This window comes from Anolis sagrei, chromosome 1 (genome assembly GCF_037176765.1).
Source record: "Anolis sagrei isolate rAnoSag1 chromosome 1, rAnoSag1.mat, whole genome shotgun sequence".
Classification (NCBI taxonomy): Eukaryota; Metazoa; Chordata; class Lepidosauria; order Squamata; family Dactyloidae; genus Anolis; species Anolis sagrei.
Genome location: NC_090021.1, coordinates 24,050,247 through 24,072,037, shown reverse-complemented (window position 1 = coordinate 24,072,037; position 21,791 = coordinate 24,050,247). Strand labels below are relative to the sequence as shown.

Sequence of the window (21,791 nt, the reverse complement as noted above, 5' to 3'; positions counted from 1 at the left end):
ACTTTTGTAGATGAAATTTAGTAGACAGGTTCATAACCAGAATGGAAGATTATTCGCATTTCCAAGTCCAACAACCTCAAACTTCTGAGGCCCAATTATCTCTATCTGACTCAATATCACAGTTTCTAAAATTGCCAATGAAGGAGAGGTGCTATAGGTCATGGCTTCTTAACACTTTCCACTTGGGGCTCCTTTCCAACTGAGAAAATGTTGAGACCTGGGTATATAGGTATATAAAATAGGTATAAAAATCAGACATTTACTGATAACATATCAGCATTCGCAAGGTTCGCGAAACAGGATGATTTTTCTCTTTATGAAGTACAGCTGAAGCATCTTCTGCAGAGTCCACTCTTAAACACTGCCGAACAGATGTGTAATATCTAAAATAGCCACAAGGCAATGCTCAGAAACTTTTTACTGTTGACAAGTTTTGGGACCCTAGCATTAAACTACTAACTAAGGGGATCTCATTTGGGGTTGGGACACACAGTTTCAGAACCAGTACTTTAGAGGAGGGAACTGACAAGATGACTTCTTAGCTTCCCTTACCTAAGAAACCCTATGAAATTCATGGGGTGCTGTAAGTCAACAATAACTTGAAGGCATTCGTGCATACACAGAGCAAGTCTGCATTGTAGGGGATGCAGTAAAAACATGAATATGAAAGGAAGTGGAAGGTTTTGTGATGACATTGCTAATTTTAAAACCTTTCATGTCAAAATTATTTTTAGGCAGGCTCATGTCTACATCATTGCTGGGGCCTGTTTGGCTTTGGGTTTTCGATTTGCTGGTTCAGAAAATCTGGCTGCTTTTAATTGCTTGGTAAGTGGATAGCTGACTAAGAAATAGTTATTGTCGTTTGCCTTTCATTTCTTATTCGGTTAATGTGGCAGTTGCTTTTGACCTAGAGCCAGTCTCCTATTGACAAGGAATTGCTTAATTGAGTAATAATAAATTAAAGATTATTATCAGACTGTCACCCCTTGCTTTCTCTTGAGGCCAGAGTATGTCAAAAGATGTGGCTAACTTCTTCCATCATTAAGTAAGCATTATTTTATTACATTTATTATTATTATTATTATTATTATTATTATTATTATTACTCTATTACCACAGTTATTATTACATTTCCATTATTTTATTCTATTATTATTATTATTATTATTATTATTCCAGTTATTATTTTACTCTCTATTATTATTGGAAAGGTACGTAAGCACATTTACATTGAGGATGGTGAGAATAATGGTTTAATCAGAGTTGGACAGTCTTATCTTAAATTACAGTTTCATGTAAATATACAGAAACATTTAACCTATGGATGCCTCAATTAATGTAATTTTATTGGTATCTATTTTTATTTTGAAATTTACCAGTAGCTGCAGCATTTCCAACTCTTGGCTTGTACTCGAGTCAATACGTTTTCTCATTTTTTGTGTGGTAAAATTAGGTGCCTCGACTTATATTCGGGTTGGTCTATATTCGAGTATATACGGTAAATTATGAAATTATAATTTAGCTAGCAAATGCAGGTGTTAAAGCTGTGAGCATGTCATATGAAACAATCAGCTGTGTCATTGAAACAATTATATACATTTCAGGATTACTTTAATAATAATGGGCATTTGAAGAAGGCAATTTAAAAACTGATTTTTTTAATCTCAGCATTCTGAGGCTTTGGCCCCAAATCGTATTCTATTTTTTTTACAAGTGACTGGCTGGTTACTTTTTCTTAAAATGACTTTAATAAAATAAAAATCCCAGTGGCAGAATTGCATTCAGAGAGTAAATTGCATACACCAAATACATTGCAGATTTTAGTTTGGGGAACTCAAAAATGTAGTGTGAGTAGTTGATCCCCAAAGATCACAGGCAGGTTTTTGAAAAAGGCTTCTTAACCTTCATAAGTTCTCCACTTGGGATTCTAGTCTTAACTCTTCAGGAAGCTTCTGACTATGAGAGAAAGAGGTACAACATTTCTTTGCTGACTAGAACTGTAATACAGCAAGTAGTTTGCATTATGTTAGACCCTGAGTTTGATCCCTGCTCTAGAGTTGTGTTTTCATCATCCTAATGTGTTCATTTTGATTTTCTCTTTCTAGTTCTCCTTTGCAAAAGATTTCATGAAGTGTTTATCTTCAGCTACAGCTTCCATTGTAAGTTTCTCCAGAATTTACATTAGTAAAAGTGAAACTTCACAGAGTTTATCATACAGTTCCAGTTTCCTGGGTGATCACTCCAACCCACACATCCCTAAGCACTAATACACCTGGTGGGTGGGAAACTTGGCATGCTTACTTCTGTTTTCTGTTTGTTAAAATTTCTGTTAATTGAACAGATTGGCTTGGTTAGTCTGTCAATTTATGAGAGGACCCTCATTCTTCTAAGGGTTGGTGGAGTTCAAGCTACAACATGAAGTCTACCATGAGTCTGGTGCAAAAAAATAGCCCATGTGGTGGTGGTGGTATATTATTATTATTTATTATTATTTCAAACATTTGTATCCCGTCCTTCTCAACCCCCGAGGGGGGACTCAGGGCGGCTTAAACGGCAGCAGTTTGATGCCAGCAATATACAAACACATTACAATACAACATTACACAGTAAATAAAACATTAAGTTAAAATCATTTTAAAACATTATTTTTAGTCATATAGCCAAATCCGAGTTTGATTCAACAACCTACGACCCAGTCCATAGTCAAATCTCAAAAACATTGTAGTTACTATCAAACCTGCTGCCTGAAAGCCTGGATGGTGCTGACTTAATTTCACTGGGGAGTGTATTCCATAAGCGTGGGGCCACCACCGAGAAGGCCCTGTCTCGTGTAATTCAATTGTTTTTAATATCAGAATTGTTCTCACAATTCTTTGATGTTAAACTTGGCTAATCAATTTCTTCAAGCTTTATGTTACATCATATTATATTTATTTATATCCCACTTTTTCTCTCCATATGGAGACTCAAAGCGGCTCACAATTAAAAGCATCGCAATACAACTGAAATATACAAATATTAAAACACTATTAGACATCAATTAATATTAAAAACAATTCAGGTTAAATCTATAAAAGCCTATAAAAACAACAGCCTCTGACATGATCTTAAAATCCTTCATCTTTAGAAGCATTCTTATTTCCATAACCATTATTTACAATTATAAATTGTAAACAATGGTTATGATGTTGCTAATGTTGCATAATTGGGAAACCTTTTCTGAGCTACTGCATACCACTCACAGACCGACGAGTAGAATCTGATATTATCTTCCCCTTATTTCTGAATTAAGTAATTGAGACAAAATACACGTGAAGCTGGTATGGTTGTCATATGTGGAAGGGGTCACTAAGATTGGAATCTTTAAAAGCTGTAGCATGCATAGAAATTTGTTATGGGCTTCAACTCCCAAAATTCCCAACAGCTGGTAGGCTTTTAAGAATTGTGGGATTTGAAGTCCAAAACACCTGGAGAGCCAAAGTTTGTCCATGCCTGTTGTAAACCCTCCTACACTTTCTCAACAAGGCTTTTTGGGATCTTTGCACTGTTACAGTTGCTTGAAAGAATCCCAGGAATTGACATCTTTCCTATGTATCTTTATTCAGGCTGGTCACTATAATTTGGAGACTTGTCTGAGTGTGGTGTTGCTTTCCCTCTCAATGGTGATGGCTGGATCTGGAAACTTGAAAGTCCTCCAGCTCTGCCGTTTTATGCACAAGAAGACTGGAGGAGAAATGAACTACGGATTCCATATGGCACATCATATGGCTCTTGGACTCCTCTTTTTGGGAGGGGGAAGGTAAATCGTTTTTTCCAAAAATAACTTTTGAAGTAGAACAGCCAACGAAACCTTATCGCCTATCAAAATAATCAAGGAATCATTGCGCTTGTGTTCATAGAATCATAGAATCAAAGAGTTGGAAGAGACCTCATGGGTGTTCAGTCAGGCTCTAAACAGGGAAATGCCTATGTTTCAAGTAATACAGTACATATTGCTGGGCATATATAGTTGGAGCAACTTTCGCCTTGCTAAGATCTCCAGACTCTTCTTTTCTTAAAAGGGAAAAGTTTCCAGTCATTCTATGTTAGGAGAAAAGAAGCAAAGAAAATATGGATGGATGTCTGAGAAAATAGTTGACCAAGATGGGTCAGAAATTGCAGTGGTCAAAAGGCAGGGCTTTTCAGTAGTGTTTAGCTACTGTTGCATTTTTAACGAACTAGCTTTTGAAAGGAAACTAGATTATGGAAGGTCACCATGTTAAACTACCGTAATGTGTATTTGATTAAACAGTACTGCGTTAGATGAGCCAGTAGTTTGAATCTGATGAAAGCTTCCTCCTAGAATTGTATTGGTATACAGTTGATTTTATCTTGTGTGGTTTTCAGAAGGCTATTTTTTCATGTCAGGAGCGACTTGAGAAACTGCAAGTGTGAGAGAATGACATTGGCCAGGGGACTCCCAGATGTTTTACCATCCTGTGGAAGGCTTCTCTCATGTCCCCGCATAGGAAACTGGAACTGACAGATGGGAGCTCATCCCGCTCCCTGGATTTGAACTGCCAACCTTTCGGTCAGCTAACTGTGTGAAACAAATACTAAGCTCAGACAACTAAAACCCTCCAGATGCTTTATTATAACATCCATCATTTTTGATCTCTGACTGTGGCTAATCATCAATATTTGGTAGTTCCCAAAACAATCCATTGTTTTTTCAACTGTCTAGTTCGCTCCTGTCACGATAAATAAATAAACAGCATCAAGATAAAGACTGTTTCTTTTCCAGGTACTCACTCAGCACATCAAATTCTTCAATTGCCGCTCTTCTTTGTGCACTGTACCCTCATTTTCCAGTTCACAGTACAGACAATAGGTAAGATTTAGTCAGAAGATCAACAGCTAAAACAAAATATTGAAAAATCAGATGTGTGTGATTTCCATGTTTTGTTTTAGTTCCCAAATGTGAAATGAATCCAGATGAAGGGTGAAGTCTTTTTCTCCCAGAAATGGCAACAATCTGACAGTTTGACTATTTTACATTTGTATCATATATCCATCTTAATAATGTTTTCCCCCATATGTATGATGTTTTCTGCCCTCTCCATAAGGAGTGTGATATCACAGCTCTCTATAGCTTAACAAGGAAACTAAGAATTACACTTCACAAGTGTTCATTGATTTCAAACACAGCTGATATATCTGGCTTTCCCCTCTTTCATTTATTGGGGCAAAATAGTGATAAGCCTTGATAAGCTTTCCCTCTACAGGCCTAACAATTTTAGTTGTACCAGAATTGGTCACTTGAAGGAGGGCAGGATCAGGCTACTCCCTATACCTCAGCCTCAGCATAGTGAAGCCTGGGAATGCTGATGAGTGTGTGCAGAGAGGCATCTTCCCCAGTTCTCTCAAACTCTGCATCTCTAAGTGTTTTGGACTTCAGTTCTCAGAAGTCTCAGCCAGTTCACCAGTTGTTAGGAATTTTGGAAGTTGAAGTCCAGCACATCTAGATGAACAGAGTTTGAGAAAAACTGCTCTAGGGATCAGCAAGTCAGGAGATACTCCAAAATCGAACTTGTAACAACGCGCATCAGCATGCTTCAATGTAAACCGTATGCCATGATGAAAATGATCAAGGGACAGGTGCTCTGTTGATCTGTGCCTGTGCATTGGAATGAGGTGACTTGAAAATAAATTTCACCGGAACCCTCCACAACTGTGAAGCTGTGAGTACTGCAGATCCTGGAACCAAGTCGGAGCCGAACACTTTGGTGTGTATACATAGGCATCACCCAGGTCTTGACTCAGTTCCAGGGCTTCTCATGTAATCACCTCCACATGGAAATCATTTCCTCCTTCCAGGTTCACACCAACCTAAGTGGTCAGTGTAGATGTGCCCTAGAACTGCCCTGGAAGGTGACGGAGTTGGGTAATTTGACGCTCATGATATTAGGAGCCAAACCATGTTGGAGGCCAGCTTCCCCTTTCCATCATAGAGAAGTTTTGCCTCCTAGGTTGATTGCTGATTTCCCCTTATATCTCTGTCTTTCTTTCATATGGTAACAGTGTTCCAAGAATGAGATAGATTCAACCCCCCTGTTTCCACTTCTGCCCTCAGATTTTATGGCTGGCTTGTCCATCCCTCTCTGGAGGTGGAATCCAGCACCTCCCTGCTACCAGGGGACAGATTAACTTGTACAACTGCCAGTATTTTTCTCATTGCTGGGCAGCCTAGCAGCTGGCATCTTTCCAGGAACAATAGAAATCTACTGTGCTTTTTGTCAAATACAATTCCTCTTTAACTCATTACTACATGATTGCCTCGAAACCACATGGCAGTGAGACCGACTGGTCTCGCAAAACCCTCTTATAGTGCCAAGGCAACAGGGATGTCAGGAGGGGAGAGGCTGCCTACTCACGAAAGATTACTACTACCACATCAGCTCTAGACTATTAAATATGGTTTTCTGTGGGTGAACAGATGGTGACTACTGAATGGCATATGTTCTGTATCAGAAACTAGAGCTGATGTGGTCTATCCAATGCAGTTTTCTGAATCAGCATCCCAAATAACCAAACCGAATCTAAAATTGACCAAAAACTGATTTGTAACCCTTTTGATACTAATGTTGGTGAGTGGTCCCTGGTCAAAGTGGTCCCTGGTCAAGTGATCCTTGGTCAAATAAAGGTTGGGAGCCTCTGGGCTAGAATATAAATGCTCCCATTTCCAATAGGCGTCCAGATTTTGTCCTTCCTTTCTTTAGAAATAGTATTTTAAAGGGCATTTATAATCACCTAAGTGTGAGGCAGTGTATAACAGATATACTCAAAACCATTTTTAAAAATGTAGTTCCAAAAATACAAAATTTGTAAAAATACACAATTAAAAATATAATATTGTTTTCAAGCCCAAAATCTTGGTTCCATATCAAATGTTCAGCAGGGATGGGGCAACTTGACCATCTTTTCTCTTATCACTATTTCTTGTTACATCAAAACAAAGTAACTGCAGGAAAATATAAAATGTACATGTGCACACAGAGGTCCCTGAACAAGTCTCCATCTGGTTGCTTTTAATAAACTCCAGAATTTAAGGGGGGGGGGATGTTTAGAAACTTTCCTGAATAAAAACGCATCCGTATGCCTTTTCTCAGTACCCATAACCACAGTCAGATATTGGGGGGGGGGGGGGGGGAGTACTACAGAACCAAGGCCACAACCAAGAAGGCCTTGCCTCACAACAAGTTTTGCTTTTGATGGGTAGAATTCCTAAGCAGGATTTGATCTATTTGACTGCAAAAGGCAGGTAAGCTAATATGGAAAGAGGCATTCCCTAATCTATAGTCTTTTTATGCAGATATCACCTTCAAGCCTTGCGTCATCTATATGTTCTGGCAGCAGAGCCCAGACTTCTCGTTCCTGTAGATGTGGATACAGAAACCCCTTGCTATGCGCTGCTAGAGGTCACCTACAAGGTTGGTAGATTTTGTGGGGCAGAATGACATTTTTGGAAGAAACTTGGGGGTAGATTGTGGGCACATCTCCATAGTTGAATTCACACAGTTTGACAATTTTTGGCGAGAGAAGGCTAAGTAAATTTGAAAGCACATCTCCCATAGCATTGTTCTATGGAAGTTAAAGTGCTATCAAACTACATTCATTCTACAGAGTAGAACAGAGTCTTCCTAAATAGTTCATTCGTAGTAGTTCAGGTTACCTTGGCTGTTTGGTGTGCTGGACCTGGATCATTCTCGTTCTTAACTATTAGTTAAAGGAATGCAAGGAATAGTAGAGATACTTAGTCTTCTTGGATTTTTAAGAATACCTTTTAGAATGATCTTCTGTGCTGAGTTTAGAGAGAACACAAAATAATCTTCACTACCCACCTCCATCTGAATATGAGAGTGTATAGCTCTGTAGATGAAGTACTTTGGCTACATAATGAGAGGACATGAAAGCTTGGAGAACATAATGATGCTGGGAAAAATGGAAGGAAAAAGAAAGAGGGGCTGACCAAGGGCAAGATGGATGGATGGTATCCTTGAAGTGTCTGGCTTGATCTTGAAGGAGCTGGGGGATGGCCACGGCTGACAGGGAGCTCTGGCATAGGCTGGTCCATGAGGCCACGAAGTGTCTCAAGTGACTGAATGAATAAACAACAACAAAATAGCTCTGTAGAAAGAGAATATCTGAAAATGCAGCTCAGCATTTTCTTGTGCAGTGAACGTGACAAAAGCTTAGTCCCAGCATCTCGGGCTTGCCTTCTCATGGGGAACCTTGATTGTTTGCTGCTGTTATGTGTTCAGATCAGCCCTAACTTATGGCAACCCTTTTATAGGGTTTTCCTGGCAATTTTTTTCAGAGGCAATTGCCGCCTTCTTAGGCTGAGAGAGTATGACTTTCCTGAAGATGCTCAGTGGGTGTACATGATTGAGTGATGATTTGTCACATAGACTTCTGGTACATAGAATCATAGAATCAAAGAGTTGGAAGAGACCTCATGGGCCATCCAGTCCAACCCCCTGCCAAGAAGCAGGAATATTGCATTCAAATCACCCCTGACAGATGACCATCCAGCCTCTGCTTAAAAGCTTCCAAAGAAGGAGCCTCCACCACACTCCGGAGCAGAGAGTTCCACTGCTGAACGGCTCTCACAGTCAGGAAGTTCTTCCTAATGTTCAGATGGAATCTCCTCTCTTGTAGTTTGAAGCCATTGTTCCGCGTCCTAGTCTCCAAGGAAGCAGAAAACAAGCTTGTTCCCTCCTCCCTGTGGCTTCCTCTCACATATTTATACATGGCTATCATATCTCCTCTCAGCCTTCTCTTCTTCAGGCTAAACATGCCCAGTTCCCTAAGCCGCTCCTCATAGGGCTTGTTCTCCAGACCCTTGATCATTTTAGTCGCCCTCCTCTGGACACATTCCAGCTTGTCAATATCTCTCTTGAATTGTGGTGCCCAGAATTGGACACAATATTCCAGATGTGGTCTAACCAAAGCAGAATAGAGGGGTAGCATTACTTCCTTAGATCTAGTCACTATGCTCCTATTGATGCATGCCAAAATCCCATTGGCTTTTTTTGCCGCCACATCACATTGTTGGCTCATGTTTAACTTGTTGTCCACGAGGACTCCAAGATCTTTTTCACATGTACTGCTCTCGAGCCAGGCGTCCCCCATTCTGTATCTTTGCATTTCATTTTTTCTGCCAAAGTGGAGTATCTTGCATTTGTCACTGTTGAACTTCATTTTGTTAGTTTTGGCCCATCTCTCTAATCTGTCAAGATCGTTTTGAATTCTGCTCCTGTCCTCTGGACTATTGGCTATCCCTCCCAATTTGGTGTCGTCTGCAAACTTGATGATCATGCCTTCTAGCCCTTCATCTAAGTCGTTAATAAAGATGTTGAACAGGACCGGGCCCAGGACGGAACCCTGCGGCACTCCACTTGTCACTTCTTTCCAAGATGAAGAGGAAGCATTAGTGAGCACTCTCTGTGTTCGTCCACTTAACCAATTACAGATCCACCTCACCGTAGTTTTGCCTAGCCCACATTAGACTAGTTTCCTTGCCAGAAGGTCATGGGGGACCTTGTCGAAGGCCTTACTGAAGTCCAGGTACGCTACATCCACGGCATTCCCCGCATCTACCCAGCTTGTAGCTCTATTGAAGAAAGAGATCAGATTAGTCTGGCATGACTTGTTTTTGATAAATCCATGTTGACTATTAGCGATGACTGGTACATCGTATAGACCACTACATCACACTGATTCTCAACTTTAGTAATATTTAATTCAGTTATTTTATTTGAGTTAGGATTGAATCCATTTAAAAGCACTTGATGAATCTTTTGATATACAGAGTTAGCTTTTAGTTCATTTTGAAAACAGATGTATTCCTAAATCAGTCCATCCCAAATTCAGTGCCTTCTGGATGTTTTGGATGGTGCCCTCTATCATTCCCAGCCAACAGAACAAAGCTGAACAGACTGCGCTCTGGCACCACGAGATGCAGAGCCAACCTTAAGAAATGGGGCTACAAAGTGGAATCCATGACATGCGAGTGTGGAGAAGAGCAAACCACTGACCACCTGCTGCAATGCAACCTGAGCCCTGCTACATGCACAATGGAGGACCTTGTGGCAACACCAGAGGCACTCCAAGTGGCCAGATACTGGTTAAAGGACATTTAATCACCTACCAAGCTTGCAAACTTTTGTGTTTTTTTATCTGTTTGTTTGTTTTGTTCTATTAGAAATGTAATACAGTGGTCTGGTTGTCCCTGACACGATAAATAAATAAATAGAACAAAGCCCATGGTGGCTGGGAGCAGTAGGTATTGCTGTTCCACATAATTGGGAGAAATTAATCTAAATATATATTTTTGTATATATTTTTGGAAAATGGAAATCTCCAGAACCTTTTGGAGACTTTATGATCTTTGGAAAGGCATGATCTTGTTAGAAGTCACAACCATTTGAGAAATGATGCCATAACCTCTTGGTAAAAGCATGACCTGTTAGAGTCATAATCTTTTTGGGAAAATTGCATTCATCAGCATTCATGCAAGGCAACTAGGTTTCTCAGTTGTTAAACTGATGTACTTAGGTATGTCTTTGAACTGTTAGGGAAAAAGATATGCCAATGTACAAAAACACATATATACAGCGAAGTTTCAGAAGTGTTCTTTTAGTTGTCCAAAAGCATCTACCCCCCCCCCCCCCACAATTTATTTGCCTTTAAACCATGCTTCCAAGAAACAAAAAATAGCTGACTTCTTTAAAAGTAACATAGCTGGCTTACTCACAACTTCATGCATTCAGCATACAGGTACTTTGCTTATCAGTCCAGTTACAGGTAGAATTTGAAGTAGTTTGTGTAAATAACACAGGGCATCTTTCTTATAATCAACAGTGCATAATCTAAAGCATCTCTCTGTTCTGAGAATCTAATAGAGCATCTGTCTAGTCCAAAAGTCCAATGGAGTCTAAGCACACTGTTCCTACTGAAGTCTAAAGCATACAGTTGTTTCTACTGAAGTCTCTAAGCATACTGTTCCTAAAATGAAGTCTGAATCCTGAACAAGACCAGACCTGGTCACATGGTCTGCAGCCCCTCCCACAACAAAGAGTTAAAGAAAAACTGCAAACCAATATACACATATACAATACAGTAAGAAATTATATACATAACAAATCACTAACAGAAGCTTGAGATGGTTGCTATTTCAAACATATTTTTCCCCACTATGTGTCAGAATAATCTGGGCTATTTTTTTGTTTGTTTATATTCTCAAAAGGGAACCCAGTGGTATGAAGAAACGACCGAAGAACCCATGGCACCCACTCTTCTCCCTGAACTTCATTTGTTGAAGCAGGTATATATAGAATTTTGATTAGAGGCTGCAGGTGTAAATTAAGTAGTTTATTGAAAAGAAATACTTGACATAGGGTTTGAATAAGCATCTTGCTAATTAATGAAAGTCTTAGTGAGTTTTCTAATCCTTTGTTGCATCTTTCTAGTGAGAAGGAAAAATTGATTCCAGACAATTCAGATAATAGTTTTTAAGCAGCATGGAACCTGCTTTGAATTTACTTATTGCTAATTAAGTTTAGCTCTACCTTGTATACTAGCACATTAATTCTTTAAATGAAACTCATTCTAATCATTGCTTATAGGTGATGGCATTGGTATAAACCACTTCAGGCCCTGCTTAATAGGCTTTGTGTATGCTACATTTAGCATATCTTCTTGCAAACTAGATCACAAGGTGCATGTATAAATATGGCTGGGTTAATATATGGGGGTAAGAGGAAGTGGTGAGAACTGGGAATATTTTTGGCTGGTTTGTTCCTCTTCTGCAGCTAATTTTTATTCATGGTTTGTGTCAAGTTGCAGTTGGATAGAAATAGCTGCATAGTAGGAGAGAAATACATCTTTCTTTATATGGAGCCCCTGATGGTGCAGTGGGTTAAACAGCTTAGCTGCTGAACTTGCTGACTGAAATGTTGGTGGTTCGAATCTGGGGTGCAGGATGAGCTCCTGCTGTTAGCCCCTTCTCCTGCCAATCTAGCAGTTCGAAGACATGTAGATGTGAATAGATCAATAGGTACTGCTCTGGCGGGAAGGTAACGGCGCTCCATGCAGTCTTGCTGGCCATGTGACCTAGAAGGCGAATATGGACAACGCCAGCTCTTCAGCTTAGAAATTGAGATGGGCACTACCCCCTCCCCCCCCCCAGTGTCGGACTCGACTAGACTTAATGTCAGGGAAAACCTTTACCTTTATCTTATATAGAGTACCAACATAAAAATATTTTGTTTATTTATTTACTTGCTTATTTTGTATTTATCTATCCCAATTTAAAGTTTTAATTCATAATGACAAAAGGTTCAAGTGACTTCAATTCCTCTTATTTTTGAGGAAAGCATTTCTGAACGTGTACAGATGAGAGTGAAACTTTTTTTCTCCACAACAAGCTTTTGGGGCACAGATTTAGACTCCCCCTGGCCAGGAGAGTGAATTTGTCTGTGTTCAGTGCTTTACAGGAAATTTGATGGCGACTGATGGAAGTGGGTGCTTGTGGATTTGAAAAATGTATGTGCGTTTGAAAAAAAGTTGCATTACACTATGTAACATGATTATTGTTTCTGGGTTATGAATGTTGTTTACAAATTGGTTTTATCATAAAAATATAGAAAACGTTTATTAAACTTCAAAAACTTTGCCTTTTGCGGGACATCCCGTAGCACTTTATTGCTCTAGTTTTTCTTATAGAGCTTCAACCAATTCAACATAGTTTGTGGCAGCCACAAAAATGAGGTTTCTGGGGTATAACAACTACTTTCAAAGTACCACACAATTAAACAGGCATAACACTTTCAAACCAGGAACAGAAAACTTTTCAAAAGTTGTTACATAATGTTATCTATGGTTTGTTGGAATATTACCCAGTATGTATAATTTTATGTGTAACTGACATATTTTTACATTTCCAGATCAGGGTGAAAGGTCCTCGATACTGGGAACTACTGATTGATTTAAGCAAAGGGACACAGCATTTAAAGTAAGTTGATCCTTACTACTTACTGTACATAGTAACACAATTCACACTGTTGTATTGACTCAGGAGGAACTCTGGAGGCCAAACTGAAGCCATACCTACTTTTGTTGATGCAAAGCCTTGCTTTTCTTCATGGTCTCTGTGCCTCATTAAGCTATTCAGAACCATCTAGGTCTGGCCCAGCATTGAAGAGAGCAACCTCCTTTTGCTGAATCTATTCGTGTTCTTCCCTCCAGTCTCTTTCAGACCTTTCTGTCAGTTAGCTGCTTTCTGGAATATTCTCTTTTTTTTTTCAAGCGGCTGTTCTTTTTACATATACTTTATTTTACTCATAGTTCTCTTTTTCCTTCTGTAAAAGAAATTGAATAATTGTGGTTGTGCCTATTTATGTGTTTATGGACATTAAGGCTCCTTAAGAAAGGACAAATAGCTCTCATCTAATTTATAACCCTCTATCAAAGAATCTGTCCCCAGCATGTAGTCTCAGATAACCTAATCCAGCCACATTGCTAGAGTGAAGCAGGTCTAGGTCTGTTTCATATCCAAATGAGATATGTGTGTATACTTCCTTGGGTTCGATGATGAACCAACTGGCTGCCGGTCTGCTACCAAACACAATTCAAAGTGCTGGCTTTAGCCTATAAAGCCCTAAACCATTCTGGCCCAGCTTACCTGTCCGAACGTATCTTCCCTCTACGAACCTCTCGGAGGTTAAGATCATCCGGAGAGGCCCTGCTCTCGGTCCTACCTCCCTCGCTGGTGGGGATGAGAGACAGGGCTTTCTTAGTGGTGGCTCCTCACCTATGGAACTCACTCCCCAACAAAATTAGATCAGCGCCCTCCCTCCTGGCCTTCAGGAAAACCTTTGTTATGGGACCAAGCCTTTGTGGAGTAAGCAATACAAGGAATGATCAGGGATTATGTGCAACTGATATTTGACATCTGGAATGGCCTTGGACCATGGTTTCTGAATTATGTGATTTTGATGTTTATATTAATATGTTTTTAACTTCACGTTTTAATTGCCTAAATGTTGTTATGTTGTTATGATCTAATTGATAGTTATATGTTATTTTTAGGTTTTATATGTTTGTGAGGCATTACATTTTGCCATAAATATGTTGGAAACCACTTTGAGTCCCCCCCGGGATGAGAAAAGTTGTATACAAGTGAAGTAAAAAAAACACACACACACACATATATACACAAACCTCTTCCTCATCCTTAAAGCAGTGGGAGGCATTTTGTAATATTTACCACCATTCAACACAGTCCTGCAGAAATACCAGACCATTTTTTGACCGTCTTCAGTTTGTTAACCTGAAAAAATATGTTAATCCTCCCATGCCATCTTCCCTTTTTCCCCAGATCAATTCTTTCAAAAGATGGTGTCCTGTATGTAAAATTGAGAGCTGGGCAGCTTTCGTACAAGGAGGATCCAATGGGTTGGCGAAGCCTGCTAGCACAAACGGTCACTCACCGGAATGCAGATGCCCGTGCTTTTAAGGTAGCCCTTGCGCCCCTATTGTGTGAAGCTCTTAGAAGTGCTTATGTCCTGTCATGCAGTAATACTACCAGGCATGGTAGCAAAAATAGTGTCTTTTAATGTGTTGGTAATACTTTGCAACAAAACAGTCCTTAGAAAGCTGAATGATAATTGAGAAAAAATGTGAGGTTGTCGTTATTAGCATCCATCTGTTTTTCAATCCACATTGAACCTTTTAAATTATCATGGTCCTTTGTCAGAGAAGTGCAAGCAATTGTTGTCAAACTTAAATATCCTTGCACAACTAGTAAATATTTCTTATATATACATAACATATTCTCTAACACAGTGGTTCTCAACCTGGGATCCCCAGATGTTTTTGGCCTTCAACTCCCAGAAATCCTAACAGCTGGTAAACTGGCTGGGATTTCTGGGAGTTGTAGGCCAAAAACATCTGGGGATCCCAGGTTGAGAGCCACTGCAACAGTTCTAAAAATGCAACACCTCCAGTCAAAATTGTAGTTATTTAACAGTTATAAAATGAAATTCCAATCAGTACTAGTCCTTTAAAGGGAAAGGGGGGTTGTTGTGCTTTTGCTCTTTGTATTAGCCATTACGTGGTCTCTAAAGACATGTTAAATCAGATTTTGCAAAATTTATCATGTTATAAATCTACTATATTATTCTATAAATTTGTTCTTATTCTTTTGGATAGGCACACTAGGTCAATTGATTTATGCTTTTTTTCATGGGATTTTGTTGCACTGACATTTTAATGTTTTTATTTTTGGTTGTTTTGTGTTATTTTTACTGAAATATTGTTTTGAAATCTCCTAAATTAAATAATAAGTAATATCCAGGAGAGAATGTTTTGTTAAGTCACTTCTTCTGTTCCTGGAGTTTTATGATTGCAGTTTCCTACAGTGACAAATGATTTGATTAAAATGGTAATTTATTTTCAGCCAGAAGCAATTTCAGCCTTTACATCTGATCCCGCACTGCTTTCATTTGCGGAATACTTTTGCAAACCTGCTGTAAATATGGGACAGGTAAGTTGAAACCAGCTGAAAGAGGGTGGACTGTGCTGTGATAATCTGAAACAGATTTTAAATGGTTTGATGCTCTTCTAAATGGGTATAAAGAAAATAGTGATCTGAAATATTGGAAGAATTTAATACACATTTTTCATTTAAAAATTATATATATGTGACAAGACACATGGCAGTTATATTCCAGAAGGGTGGATTGATGGATCAGTTAGGTGTGAACAATACACTGCTCTAGAATGTCATGTGATTTATACAGTTTTTGGGGGGTTTTCTTATCGTATCAGAAGCGACTTGAGAAATTGCAAGTCACTTCTGGTGTGAGAGAATTGGCCGTCTGCAGAGATGTTGCTCAAGGGATGCTCAGATGTGTTATCATCCTGTGGGAGGCTTCTCTCATGTCCCTGCATGGGAAGCTGGAGCTGACAGACAGGAGCTCAACCCGTCTTGCGGATTCGAACTGCCGATCTTCAGGTTAGCAGTTCAGCCAGCACACGGGTTTAACCCATTGTGCCACTGCGGCTCATTAGTTTTGGTATTAAAAAGATAGATACATGTTTGATATCATTTGTCCAAAATGGTTGGGACCAGAAAGGTTTTAGATTTTGGATTTTTTTTCAGATTTTGGAATACTGTTATTTACATTTATGTACATCATGAGATATCTTTGAGATGGGATCCAAATCTAAACACAAAATTCATTTTTTTTTTTGCATACATGCTATACACATAACCAAAAGGCAATTGCACAAAGTATTTTCAATAATGCTATACATGAAATGGAAATAAGACAGCCCCCATTCCTCCCCTCCTTTCGTAAGAGGTTGAAGACCTGGTGGTTTCAACAAGCCTTTGAAAATGACTAGTTCTAACTCAGCCCCACATATTGTCGAATACGGCCTTATTCTTCCTACTAATTACCCAGATTCTTTCCTCTAATCGGCCCCGGAATGAACAGCCACAGATCCGTACCTAATATTATTGTTGCCTGCCACAGCATTGCACTTAATTCCCGGGCCTCCTAGATTTTTTGGGCTTGCACAAATCTTGGCCCGGCCTTTTAAATTTTGTAATTGCCTTGAACAGGCAGGATTACTTTTAATATATGTGTGTTATGACGACAATTTTTATGCTTATACAGGGTTAGTCAAAATGCATAGGCCAATAAGCCATTCAATTGAATGGCTTATTGGCCTATGCATTTTGACTAACCCTGTATTTTGTTTTGTTAATCTTATGGTTATGTCGTTTTACTTTGTATGTTTTGTGATGTTACCTGGGAACCGCTCTGAGCCCCCTTGGGGAGATGGAGTGGTATATAAATAAAGTTTTATTATTATAAAGTTTTATTATAATTGTCAATTATGATGAACATTAGAAAGCCCCTAATCCTGCTTTGGTGTGGATTATTTTGTTTAAAAGAAAGAAACAAAGTTTTGATTACATTCCCACTGGCAATAGTTTCCTCTCAAGTTTAACAAAAATGTCAATATGGTAATACAATAGATAACATGCATGATATGCTCTTTATGAGTTATCCACATTTTTTTTCAGAAACAGGAAATGTTTGGCCTCTTCTCGTCTATCTTATATGAGTGTGTGACTCAAGAGAATCCCGAGATGCTGCCAGCATACATAGCCATTGATCAGGTATAGTATTTCCCCTCCTCAGTAAAGATGCTTGTGGATGCAACTGTTTTCCTCTCCCATTGCATTGTTCTATCAAACAACACCTCCTTGGTGTATTCGTCATAGTACAAAATACTTTTAAAATAATGATTTGTAAGGTTTGCTTTTAAGGGTGAGTTTACATAATCAGTTTTTAATAGGAAATTTTAGCTTCCAGTGACATTTTCTACCTTTCTTTTCCATGAGTTGATAATGCATGTCCAATTGAAGTTATCTTGGTTCCAACTCCAGTTTGCAAAAATTAATCATAATAGACAAACCCAAAGCTTATACCATTTCATGACCTGTTTTTACAGACTGTTTACATGACAGAGTGAGAAAGCCATGGCCTTTCCGATTTGGACTGCAATGGCTATCTTCGTTTGGTATTAAGTATGCCAGCTTGAGCCAATGGGAGTGTTCACCTAACAATATCTGGCTATTTCTGATACACATGGATTTTATAGAATAAGTCTTTATAGCTTCAGAACAGTTTTGTGCAGTCTATTGCCATCCAGATATATTTGACAGTCATACTAGCTGAGGATTCCAGTTACCTCATGATGAATAACCTTTCTGTGTTCCTTTTCTGCTAATTTCATATCTTTTTCCTTTTCTGCCAGGCTGTGAGAAGATTAGAAAAAAGAGAAATGTCTGAGACCTTTGATTTGTGGCAGATAAACCTGGTTCTAGAGTTTTTTAATTCCAGAAGTCACCAGGAAAGGATGAGGAAAACATCACGGCCAGGGTTCTTCATGAACTCAGAGTTCTTACCAGTCATGAAATGTTCCATCGATAATACTTTGGACCAATGGCTGCAAGGTAATAGCGGAAAGTGTTTTGGTGTCAAAATGATCTTAAGAGATTAGAGATAGGGACCAAAATGAACAAAATGAAGTTCAACAGTGACAAATGCAAGATACTTCACTTAAGCAGAAAAAAATGAAATGCAAAGATACAGAATGGGGGATGCCTGGCTCAATAGTACTATCTGTGAAAAATATCTTGGAGTCCTTGTGGACAACAAGGAGCTGGAAAGCAAGCCCTTTGAGGAGCGACTTAATGAGCTGGGCATGTTTAGCTTGCAGAAGAGAAGGCTGAGAGGAGACATGATGGCCATGTATAGGAGGGAGCAAGCTTGTTTTCTGCTGCCCTGGAGACTAGGATGCAGAGCAATGGCTTCAAACTAAAGGAAAGGAGATTCCACCTGAACATTAGGAAGACCTTCCTAACTGAGAGTTGTTCAGGAGTGGAACTCTCTGCTCCGGAGTGTGGTGGACACTCCTTCTTGTGGAGGCTTTCAAGCAGAGGCTGGATGGCCATCTGTTGAGGGTGCTTTGAATGCGATTTTCCTGCTTCTTGGCAGGGGGTTGGACTGGATGGCCCACAAAGTCTCTTCCAACTCTATGATTCTATAATTCTAAGTATGGCACTGTTGAATGACAGCATAATGTAAACCAAGAGCAGGATTGCTTTTCCCCAAATAACCTTTTAAATCTTGCATATACCTTTTCCACTGTACATACTATACCACAAAGGTTTGAAACCAAACATGCATTCTGATCCCACCATAATTTGAACCTCTTTTTAAATACCTTACTATGTATAATATTGATCATTTGCTTAATTTTTATTTTATATCCCACCACTGCCCCCAGAACTGAGACTCAAGGCAACTTATAAAACAAAAAGGAATACAGATTCTGTGTAATCCTTTCAGTTAAAGACTGTCATGGTCAGATCTTATCTGTATTGATTTTTGCAGCTGGAGGTGATGTCTGCTTGCACTCCTATTTAAGTGGACAGCCTACTGATGAATCTCAACTAAGCATGCTGGCCTGCTTCCTCGTATACCATTCTGTCCCAACTCCAGGACAGCTGTTAGCGGGAGGCTTGGAAGGTAAAAAAAATAATTTGTAACACTGTTTTGAAATGCCAGGATCAAAACCTGAGACCTTGTGCAAGTGTTCTACCACTGAGCTCTTCAGTAATAAAACAGTTGCATTAGGTGTTGTGGTTTGAACATTGGACTAAGTCTTTGAAGACTGTGCTTGGATTCCTGCTCAGGCACAAAAACCCACTGGATGATCCTTGGCAGGCCACATACTGCCAGCCCCAGAAACCCTTTGATGTGGTTGCCTTAAGGTTGACATAAGTCAGAAAAGTCTTGAAGGCACACAACAATTATGTTATTGAGTTGTTGAATGCTTTCATGGCCAGAATCACTGGGTTGCTGTGAGTTTTCCAGGCTAGATGGCCATGTTCCAGAAGCAACTTCTGGAACATGGCCATACAGCCCAGAAAACTCACAGCAACGCAATTATGTGATTTGCTAACACAAAACAGATGGACTGTTGCTTTCAGTAGGACAGAGATAGGAGTCTTGTAATCCTCTAGATCAGAGCTTTCCAAACATTCCATGTTGGTGACACATTTTCTAGAAATGCATCATTTTGCAACACAGTAATCCAGTTTTACTAGCAAACCCCAGGGTAAACCAACTCCTTATAAGAATACAGACACATACTTTAATTGCAATAGCAAAATATATGGGAACACAACACATCTCATGAAAACCTTTCATTTATATGTATTGTCAAAGGCTACCTCTGAGGATGCTTGCCATAGATGCAGGAGAAATGTCAGGAGAGAATGCCTCTAGAGCATGGTCATATAGTCCAAAAAAACTTACAACAACCTACTTTCATTTATATTTTTAAATAATTTATTGCTTATTTCGCATAGACTCTGATTTCTCGTTACCTTCAGGCAACACATCAACATGTCACGACACACAGTTTAGAAATCTCTGCTCTAGATGTTCTGGTAGCTGAAGTTCCAGTAGCCCCAGCCACCATAGCCAATGATAAGGAATGCTGGGAGCTATAGTCCTCCAGGTGCAGAGACACTTCATTTCCACCCATGTGGTAGAGGTGTATATGGCAGCAGGTATGAAATACTGAGGAGCCTCCTGTGGTGCAGCGGGTTAAACCGTTGAGCTGCTGAACTTGCTGATTGAAAGGTCAGTGGTTCGAGTCTGAGGAGCAGGAAGATAATGGCACTCCATGCAGTCATGCTGGCCACATGACCTTGGAGGCATCTAAAGACAATTCCAGCTCTTCAGCTTGAGATGGGCACCACTCTCCAGAATTGGACATGACTAGACTTAATGTCAAGGGGTAACCTTTACTTTATATAATACTAACATTTGGGTAGTCATATCTTTTCCTCAACAGATAGGTAAGAAACAAAACTATTCTTAACCAGAATTTATACTTGGGAAATACACATTTTTAACCAAAGCATGTATACAAAGCACCGGGATTGTGGCGCAGCTGGCTGAGTGTCAGCTGCATTAAGATCACTCTGACCAAAAGGTCATGAGTTCGAAGCCAGCCCGGGTCGCAGTGTGTGTCCGATCAATTGTGTAGCTTGTTATTGACCTTTGCAACCCGAAAGACAGTTGCATCTGTCAAGTAGGAAAATTAGGTACCACCTATGTGTGGGGAGGCTAATTTAACTAATTTATGAGGCCATAAAAAGACTCCAGCAAAAAGCACTCCAGCAAAGCATGCGGGGAATGCGGAAGTGCTTCATCAGTGTCGCAGATGGACGATGAAAGCAATAGCTCCCCTGGTGGCCAGAAAAAGTTAAATAGTCTCTGTGTATATCTATATTGTATACGTTGTATGTCTAATTGGCATTGAATGTTTGCCATATATGTGTACATTGTAATCTGCCCTGAGTACCCTGCGGGATGAGAAGGGTGGAATGTAAATGCTGTAAATAGATAATAATAATAATAAAAAAATAATACTTCCCAAATACAGTGTTTCATATGATGTTCTGTTTGGAAAATGCTTATTAGTTCTTTTTATCCTTCTAGGTAGAAGAAGTTTCTCTGACTTGCTGTTGAAATTCAAACCACTGAAAATGCCAGTCCGTGCTCTGTTAAGACTTGCCCCTTTGCTCCTTGGGAATCCTCAGTCCATGGTATCATGACAAGACAGTACCAGCATCCTGACAAGACCAAGTGACCAAATCAGTACCAGTCCAGTATTCGATAATGAGGGAAAGAGAGCATGAATGAAATCAGCGTTGCTTTCAAATTCGCCAAGTCACATCATAATAAAATTTCATTCCTTTTTTATGTTTACAGAATGAAGAAGAGAGGTTTATATATTGTTAGGCAGTCAACGTGCCTGTGAAAATTCATACATTGACTTTTTTGTAAATAAAGCTTGTTTACCAAAAAAAGAGGGAAAACTTTTTATACATTTGGAAATAAACCACTTGAAAGCATTTTGACAGCTCTGTCGTAAACAGCTACTTGAACCAATGGAGTTTGGTTAATCATTCGTTAGTTTAACAAAATTATTATGACTGTACAAGGAATGGATAGCCCTAGTTCAAAATTTTCAGGTAGGGGAGAAAAACCACAGGTCAAAGCTTGCTTGCTGCCAACAAGCAAAATATTCTGCAGAGGGTACCGTACCTTACGCTATTTTAAACATTTTCTGCATTTTTAGTGCAGATAGGA

The 21,791-nt window shown here is 39.4% G+C and overlaps 1 protein-coding gene across 4 annotated transcripts in view; it reads left to right on the top strand.

Moving 5' to 3' along the window:
* ANAPC1 (anaphase promoting complex subunit 1) overlaps nucleotides 1-21,553 on the top strand; it is a 67,551-nt gene extending 45,998 nt beyond the window's left edge. For all 4 annotated transcript variants that reach the window (XM_060754477.2, XM_060754476.2, XM_060754475.2 and 1 more), the window contains exons 36-48: nucleotides 735-825; nucleotides 2,106-2,159; nucleotides 3,606-3,799; nucleotides 4,784-4,870; nucleotides 7,352-7,469; nucleotides 11,288-11,365; nucleotides 12,987-13,054; nucleotides 14,420-14,558; nucleotides 15,500-15,586; nucleotides 17,138-17,233; nucleotides 17,875-18,073; nucleotides 19,017-19,151; nucleotides 21,138-21,553. In XM_060754477.2, the coding sequence (XP_060610460.2) occupies nucleotides 735-825; nucleotides 2,106-2,159; nucleotides 3,606-3,799; nucleotides 4,784-4,870; nucleotides 7,352-7,469; nucleotides 11,288-11,365; nucleotides 12,987-13,054; nucleotides 14,420-14,558; nucleotides 15,500-15,586; nucleotides 17,138-17,233; nucleotides 17,875-18,073; nucleotides 19,017-19,151; nucleotides 21,138-21,253 (1,462 nt within the window). In that variant the 3' untranslated portion in view covers nucleotides 21,254-21,553. The remainder of the gene's footprint in view (nucleotides 1-734; nucleotides 826-2,105; nucleotides 2,160-3,605; nucleotides 3,800-4,783; nucleotides 4,871-7,351; nucleotides 7,470-11,287; nucleotides 11,366-12,986; nucleotides 13,055-14,419; nucleotides 14,559-15,499; nucleotides 15,587-17,137; nucleotides 17,234-17,874; nucleotides 18,074-19,016; nucleotides 19,152-21,137) is intronic.
* The last annotated feature ends 238 nt before the right edge of the window (nucleotides 21,554-21,791 follow it).